The following is an 8,627-nucleotide window of genomic DNA, read 5'->3' as shown; positions in this document are numbered from 1 at the left end:
TTTTTTTTAACAAGGTTATATGAGAAAGTTTGATCCCAGGGTGGTTCTAAGGAGGTGGTCTGACTTCTCTTGGTCTTCATATGCTTATTAGGTTTAAAAAAGAGGTAATTGCAGGGAAGACATACTCCTATCCCTTCTGAGCACTGTCAATTCTTAATTGAATAGGCACATCACCTGGGTTACCTCTTCATTACTGGAAAGGTTTCCCTTGTATCTAACATATTTCCAGTTTAACAGCCCCCCCCTCCGGCACAACCCACAAAAAAGTCTCTACATCTGAACCAATATTCAACATTATTTATCAAAATAAATTTATTAAAAGTATTCAAAGACCACGTCAAAGTTTAGCTGCCTTCAGGACAGTTTTTGGCACTCATCATGGACAATGTAGTTTCCTACACGACAGCACTCATTCTATTACACCACTTAACAATTCAAACACAGACCATTTCAGTTTTAGTGTTACATGAGACAACAGTACTGATGATCTGTAGTCCTAAGAACTTCAACACCCTTGCACACAGTAAACATTTTAATATTACTTATTCCTAAATAACTAAAACTAAAACCACTATGTGGTAACATGGACTGATTTAGGGAAAGATACACAGCCAGCTAGCTAAGGCCAAATAATCCCAGACCTCTTGATTTTTTAAATGTTTTTGGACCAACAGTATCACATCATACCTTGGGGTCTCACATTCCTGCCTTCCCAGTGTGAGACCCATCACATGCAGACCACTTTTTCCCTGTGTTCTGGACACAGCTACGGAAGCTGTCCCAATACAAGCTTCTCCTAGACAGTTACCAGCTTCCTGATTCAATAACTCTGAATCAGTAGTTCTGAGTGATGTTTCCTGAACACCCAGGCTAAGTTTAAGGTCAGTCTTTTTGGCAGGTCACAGCCTTTCCCCTTAGGCAAAAAATGAAATGTCCTCCACTTTTGGGCTCCCTTTCTCATCTCATGTGGCATGGGGCTCTGTGGCGATCTGTGGCTTTTTACACAAGTCCTGGTAGAATTCTGACTCCAAGAAACGGGGATAAGAGTTGTTCTCCATCAAGCTGTAGACCCTTTTCTGGGCAGTTGTAAAGCAGCCGCTTGTAACTTCTTGTATATTTTGGGCAATCAGAGTTTTGGTTTGAAAGTCTATGTTTATCTGAAATTAAAAAAAAAAAGTGGTTTATTCCATAATCAGAGCTAGAGATTGACACCTATTTGATATTTGAAAACAAGAAGCAAAAACTATAATGTGATGAGCTTCACTAGCCAGGTCATTGAAGAAATGAAATTAATCTAATTAAAAACTAGAATTAGTTTTTAAAAACAATTTTACTCCTCCCCCCTTAATTTAATTTGATGTCTTTTGTTTGGTGCTAAGAATGTTCAAAATATGCTGCAATGAAGAACTTTTTTGTCCCCCCTCACCTCTTTTGGAGCTTCTTTTTCTATGAAATCAGTATATATTTTTCTTGCTTTGGAGGACAGTTTTTGGGGAGACTTGGTTTTTTTGAAGTCTTCACAGGCCAGCCAGAATTCAATATTTTCTTCACAAAACTCAGATTTTAAAAAAGCCCTGAATGCAGCAAGACCATCTGGGGAAAAGGGAGGGGAAAAAAAGCATACAGAATGTGAAGTGGGTGACCAATTAATCCCTTAATTTTTTTCCAGAACTACCATTCTCCCACCCTTATATTTTATTATTTCTGGATGATAGCAATTTTCTCGATTTCACTCAAACTTGTAATCCTCAGAATCTGGCTCTTTAAAGACTAAGATGCTAATAGGCAAAATGCTTAAGTTGGTACACTGCTACAAAAATAGAAATACTTAACTTTGCTATTAATGCAAATATTTATAGGGGAACCTAAATTCCCTGGAAACATTGTATGCAGTGGAAAAGCTGATTCAACCTCAAGGAAAAGCAACTGCCACTACAATTTTGGCTAGTTTCTCTTTCCTACCTACAGTGAATAAACCATGCATTTCCATGGTTAAATACTAGGAAATAAAGGAGAAAAATAGGCATTATATTTTTAGTGATTGTAAAGCTGAATTCCCCTTGGGCAATCTGCTCTTCTGTTGTATGAACACCTTTCTACACGTGTGATACTTGAAATGGATCAAATTCAACAGGTTAACTTACATTTACTGGCTAGCAGCTCATCAAATGCTTCTGACCACAGCTGTGCTTCCTCAGGAGAAGGCCTACAAAAGAAAGTCTGCGCATTAGCTTGTGCACACCAGAGTTCCTCTTTTCAGCACAGCAGCTAGCTATTCATATTTGCAAGTACAAGATTTTCAACTTACTTGATGAAGGTTTGCTGTTTGCTTTTCTTGCCATTTTTGGGCTTCCCAGGAGAGGATGAATTTTGCAAGAAGTAGCTCAAACGGGTCTTCCAATCTTTTAATCTAAAAAAAAAAAAAAAGATATTCACTAAGTGGCAACATTTTAAATTGCTACTGCAGCTGAAGGCATTTTATCAAATAAAGTCACCCAGTAGCTACAAACTAAATAAGACAAAACAAGAACTCTTCAAGTCAGTCTTACTCATTTTACATTTAAACCTAGCACCTATGTGCTGAACACAATTAGTTTCATCCATTCATCTGAACAGAAGTACTACCTTTATAACTAAGGGTAAGACTACCTAAAATTATTGGGTAGTTGGCATACTTCAAAAGGCAGATGCTATTTCTGGTCCACAAAAGGCAGTTTTTCTGCAGCCTTAATTACAATTCTGAGACATTTCATACGTGAAACCTACAGTGGAGCGGCCTGGAGCCAGTCGGTATTCATTTCCCTTCTACCCTTAAGCAGGAGGCTCTGGACCACACTAGAAGCCTTGAGGGAGGTGGGTGTGTGTGATTGAGCCCCCCCCCCAACTACAACCCTCATTTTAAGCAGATGATGCATAACAATGATTTCAGTCTTTAGTGGCTGAGATATGCAGTTCCATTAAAAAACAAAAACGATTTTAAAACGAATATAATCAGAATCGACCAAAATACTCCTTTCAGAAGCTGTGTAAGTTGATCAAAACTTATAATGCAAGGTACCATTGCTGGGGATGCGCTTCAGCCGCAGGACTCTCGGATGTTATTTTAAATGCGGGAGGGGGGGGAACAACCCGCAATTTCTTAGGCGCATCTACCACCGCCCCCATATCAAAAATTTTCTGTTCCTAAACTACCCGAGAGCCCTTCGCTCACGTAACAAAATCAGTACACACCACATAGATTTAACCTTATTTATAGCAAATTGACCTTTTCCATTTTTTTTTTCCTGCATAGGCGCAGGTTACATAGTTTTCTTCCCCCCCCCCCCCTTTTTTTTTTTGAGCCCGAATGTATCAGGTTTGCAGCAAACCGGGAGAGCCAGGTCCGCAGCGAGTGACGGGAGAGAGAAGAAGGCCGTACTCACAGGGTCCGCTTCATTTTTTCCCGCTTCTCCTCGCTCTTGGGGCTGTTGCCGGAGCTCTTGTCCATGGATCCGCAGTCGTGCTGGACAGCCAGGAACATGACACTTTGCATTATCTTCCCCCTGCTGGAGCTGCAGCTGTTTGCGGTGGGGCGCGCACCGCCGCGTTTATTAGAGGTGGCGGGGCTGGGGCGGGGCCTCACGCCGCCGGTCCCGCCTCCAGAGGGCACTAATTGGTCGGTTGCAGACGGGCCCGAGGGCGGGGTTGGCCCCGGCCTGCGGTAGTCACGGGAGCCGCCGAAGGGTCTCGAAGCGAGGTTCGCTGACGTCTGCGGCCTTTGCTTCGTACGCACTCGGGCCGAACGCGGCGGCTAGCGGTGATGGTGTGGGATCAGGCTGAGAAGGCTCCCTGCGAGCCACGGCCGGTGACCTTTGCCAAGGAGTGGTGGCCCGCGGCGAAGGGAGGGAGCCAAAGTTGGCTGCGGCCCGGCGGGGACGCTCGCCCTCTCCTCCCCTCCCCCACGCTTACGTGCTCCAAACCGCGAAGGGGAGTGCTGATTCCCCACCGGGAAAAACTTGCTTGTGGCGAACCTGGGTGCAATTGCCTTATTTTGAATTAAGATGTTTTCCCCCCTTTTTTGAGAGCGCGCCCTCTTTCCACACCTCATTTCTTGGTTGGCAAACTGAGGCCGCTGGGAGACCCTCACCTGTTCCGCTCTGCGATTCGGCTTAGTCTGGGGGGAAGAAAAAGATGAAAGGGAGGAACTGTGACGATTCAGGGACAGGTGGTGTGACCTACTGTACCTACCGGCAGCTTGGAACACGTTTGGGAATGAACGATAAATAGGGAAGGAACCGGAGAAAGTGACTATCAGATGACAGTCTTTTTAACAGGGCGTACATTTTTGATCACCAAAAGATACCTGATTGGGTCTGTCCGTGGGGTTGCAAGCTGTTTGCCGGAGTCCTTGGCTGCTTTTCCTTCCAGAACAGAAATCACAGATCTCCTTCTGCTGAGATAGAGGGAAACACCAAGACCTTCCAGCTGTAATGCGCCAGAGCCCTTCTTGTTTAAGAGTGCAAGGATGCAGGATTTCCTCATGAGTCATTCTTAGTTTGCTTAGAATTTACCAGAACTACTTAATAACTTGCAAAGCGGGGAGCGGTAGAGAGGAGGAGCAAGAGACGTTAGTGGTTTACCTGAGTAAGTTTAATTTGTTAATTCTTCAAAAATCAGCTCTGCTGTACCCGGCTTTAAATGTTTTGATTGGGAAGGACAAACAGAACCTCCACAATAAATAACCTCAGAGCAATTACTTGGTTTCAGGTAACAGAACTGTACAATGGAATATTCAAATGGTTTCCCCATCAAGCATTTCAGTAGAAAATAAGATTAACAGCAATGTTAGGCTACAAATATTCTCCCTGCTTTGCATTAGAACTGCTAAAAGAAAATTGGAACTAGGGCGCCTGGGTGGCTCAGTCCTTAAGTGTCTGCCTTCAGCTCAGGATCGAGCCCCACATCTGGCTCCCTGCTCAGCTGGAAACCTGCTTCTCCCTCTCCCACTCCCCCTGCTTGTGTTCCCTCTCTCGCTGTGGCTCTCTCTTGTCAAATAAATAAAGTCTTAAAAAAAAAAAAAGAAAATTGGAAATAGTTTAACTTCTCAAAGTAAGCTACCAGTAGTTGGAGCTCCAAGTTTGACTTGTAGGGTAAAATCTGTAATAATTACTAAAGAGAACAGCCATGAACTTTATTATAGAAAGGAAAATCATTTAGATTTCAGTAATAAATAGTTCAAAACATGTTTGTGAAATGTTAGAATGCTATTTTTCTCATGCATATACTCTATCTCTAAAAGAACCCAGCATAATATTTCCATCTATTTTCACTTTCTGATTATTCAATATTTATTAAATATGTGTGATAAATAGGAACTTGTGCTTTTTTTTTTTTTGCCAGTATAAACCTTAATACATTATTCACTTAGAACCTTGGATGGTACCTGTACCCCTGAAACAAATAATATATTATATGTTGATAATATGTTATATATTAATAAAACAAACAAATAAAAACCTTGGCTGGTAGAATTCATTCACAGTGGAAGGTCGAAGAGTTCTGACAAAGAGACAGCAAGGAGAGAGAGCTGGATTTGTGTCTGGAGACCTAATTAAAGTCTCAGCTTAATCAATAAATGCTAAGTAACTGTTGGGACAGTCTCATCACCCCTCCTGGAGCCCCAGTTTCTCATTTGTACTAAGAGTAATATATCTTTTTGTGCCAATTTCATTAGATGTTATGTGACTCAAGTGAGGGGCCTTTGTGAATTCTAAAGTACAGAAGTTTGGTATTAATTTGCATATGTGTGAAAAAGGAAATATAGCTATTCAAGGTAGAGAAAGCATTAAAGGATTAACTCAGAGTTAATTAGGTTATAAATTTGTAAATACTATTAAAATATCAAAATAATGTCCCAGAGATTGTAAAGTCTTAGGCTCATAAGAGATACTTAATACATGCTCTCTGGATATTAAGCATATAAGGAAAACAAACAGTTTGCCATTTCAACTATTTCAGAGATCTCCAAGCCAGGGAAGTTAAATCATCTCAATGTATTCATAAAAGTGAATACATATGTATCCATATAAGCAACTGGTTTAAATATAGACTATTCTAGATGTTTCTGTGTTTAATGTAATTATTTGCTTTTTTCATAAACCATTACCAATTGACAACTGATGTTAAGTGGCAGCAAATTAATTTTTTTCCTGAAAATTGTGAGGCCAATTGGTAAATCTGAATGTGTAATGATTTATCATTTCTGTATGTAAAGGTGATTTTAAGAGTTAAGGCAAGACCTGTTTCACGCTGAGAAAACTTTCAGTCAAAAAGTTGTCATGTTAATGTCTTTTATAAAGGCAGCAGACATAGATTTAAAGCAAAAGCTACAATGTTTGATGACTTCCCTTTGTCTTTTTGTTGCAAGTGGCTTTTAGGTAAATGGGATTGCTCAATATTAAGATGACACATATTTTCCATTCTGTAGTGGCGGGAGAAGCAATGCAATAGGTTGTAAATACTGCACAGCAAAACCACAGTTGGTTTGCTTGAGAATACATTTTCAGTGTTGAATCTACCATGCCCTCTACTGGAGAGGTTTTCTGAACACATGAGTGGTGGAGGTTCTCCCTGTGGTTCTTGAATTTTTTGTATTAAAAAAAAAATTAAATTACAGAAGAAGACAAATGAAAAATACAAGTTTCTAGCAACACCTAAAGTAGAATATGGAAGGCAAAAGTCTCCCCTGCCACAATTCTCCCCGCTGTATGCTCTCGCCACTGTATGCTATTATTACTAAGAATTATGAATTATTGTTAGCTAAACATGTTTATTACAGAATAACTTTCATACTTAGGCTTTAGAAATTTAAGAACCTAGAGAAATGCTTAAAAAACACAAAAGAATCATTCTGTGTATTACTCCATGCTTTGTTTTTTTTCAGTCAGTAAGATATCTTAGTTCTTAAATTTGTAAAAGCTGTAAACTGTTGCTTACCTCACAAAATCTTAAGTTGGTGGTGAGTTTAAATGAAAGGGGGGAAAAAAACCCCTCCTGTAACTGTTGATAATATTTGAGGAAGTATAACACCAGTCCCTCTTTCCTGCCCTCCCTCCTTTCCTTCCTTTTTTACTTTTGGGGGGGGAGGGGGAGTCTCATTTAGCTTTAGGTGGTGAAATATTTCTTTTAACAGAATAAACACATGACCCCACAAGATTCTGTACTTTTCTTCACCCCTAATATGATCTGAGTTTTAAAAATCATAATTAATGTCTTTCTTAGAATGTAATTTGTATGCCCAGAAGCTGATAAGAGAGAAAGTTAGTGTTTTTGTCAGGAATGAATCAGAGTTCCAACCTAATACTTGACATGTGTTATAGAGGAGTTAGTCATTTTACCAATCTTTGTATTGGTAATTCCAGTTAGAGCATTTCCATGGTTCTGCCTTAAATTAATCCAAGGTATGGAGTATGTCCTACTTCAAATGCAGGCAGGGCGGGCCTAATAAATTTGATAACCCCCTTCCTCACTAAAGCAACTAGATTTTCTTTGAAAATCAGCATTGGGAATATCATGATGTTATTGTTCCCCCATATAAAAATTTCTAACATGTATTGAAATACCTCTAATAGATTTCTGTAATTATTAGGCCTGTAGATTAAAGGAACAATTGTATGAAGTCTGCTTTAGGGGATTATTTCTAGTGTGTATGCCCATTGCTACTGCTGTCTTCAGTGACCGTGGACTACACAGAATCTCAAGGGAGAGTGGTGATTATAAATCCCTTCTTATAAAATAAGTTACATAGGTAGCATATTGTCTATAAAGTGCAGAGGTAGAGCTAAGAATTTATTTCCTGGCATTTCTTCTGCCTGGGATTGTAATTTCTGTGCACAGAATTTTGTCAAATCATTAGAGTGTTAAGTGTCCTACTCACTACCTTTTTGAAATTTTGGGAAATTGGGTTCATAATATACAAGATTTCGAAGGTCTATATATGATACTAATCACTGAGAGTCAGAGAGAGAGACAGGAGAAGAGCTAATAAATAATCTAATCTAATTCATCTAATAAATAATCTCTTTGCACTGGTATTTCCAGTTTACGGACTATCCCTATGTAGAAAGTACTAATCCATTTTAGACTTCGGTTTTCAATGGTTTTTGATCCATGGACTACTTCATAATGAACTAAAATCTTGTGGATTTTCTCTACCAAACCCATTTTTGGAACAAAAATTCTCAAATATTAATAAAATTAATTGGAAGAACAATGCTTTCAAAGAGATACCAGTAGGCCTTGACACAATTGTCATATTATAAATATTGAAGTCTTAAATGCTGAGCCAATGGCACCAGACTTCATAACAGTCTCAGCTTCAAAAGACAAAATAATTTTGCTTTTCTTTTCATAAATTACCCTTAGGAGAGCAGGATGGTTGGAGGGTTTGTCCATACCTGGGGTATTTGCATTAGCTGCCAGTTCCTGGCATTATTTTAGTTATATTCTCAGGCAAATTGCTTGTGCCTAGTCTGCCTATCTTTAGGGTGGAGGTGATTATAGCAACCTTCCTTTGCAAGGAAGTTCAAACGGTGTGGGGCATGCCCTGAGTGATGTAGTGCAAAGGGCTGGCCTTCAGCATCACTTTG

At 39.8% G+C, this 8,627-nt stretch overlaps 1 protein-coding gene across 1 annotated transcript; it reads right to left on the bottom strand.

Annotated features, from left to right (window-relative positions):
* Positions 1-287: 287 nt before the first annotated feature.
* RGS2 (regulator of G protein signaling 2) lies at positions 288-3,553 on the bottom strand. Its single transcript, XM_025892267.2, has 5 exons — positions 3,423-3,553; positions 2,309-2,410; positions 2,145-2,206; positions 1,427-1,593; positions 288-1,157 (listed from the first exon to the last, which is right to left on the bottom strand). Exons 1-5 carry the CDS (start codon positions 3,530-3,532, stop codon positions 963-965), a joined length of 636 nt encoding a protein of 211 aa, XP_025748052.1. The 5' UTR covers positions 3,533-3,553; the 3' UTR covers positions 288-962.
* Positions 3,554-8,627: the final 5,074 nt, after the last annotated feature.

The sequence above is a fragment of the Callorhinus ursinus genome, unplaced genomic scaffold, assembly GCF_003265705.2.
Source record: "Callorhinus ursinus isolate GAN/ISIS: 27379988/994484 unplaced genomic scaffold, GSC_fseal_2.0 scaffold54, whole genome shotgun sequence".
NCBI lineage: Eukaryota > Metazoa > Chordata > Mammalia > Carnivora > Otariidae > Callorhinus > Callorhinus ursinus.
Note: the sequence above shows the minus strand (reverse complement) of the source record. Positions and strands in the feature narration are given on the sequence as shown.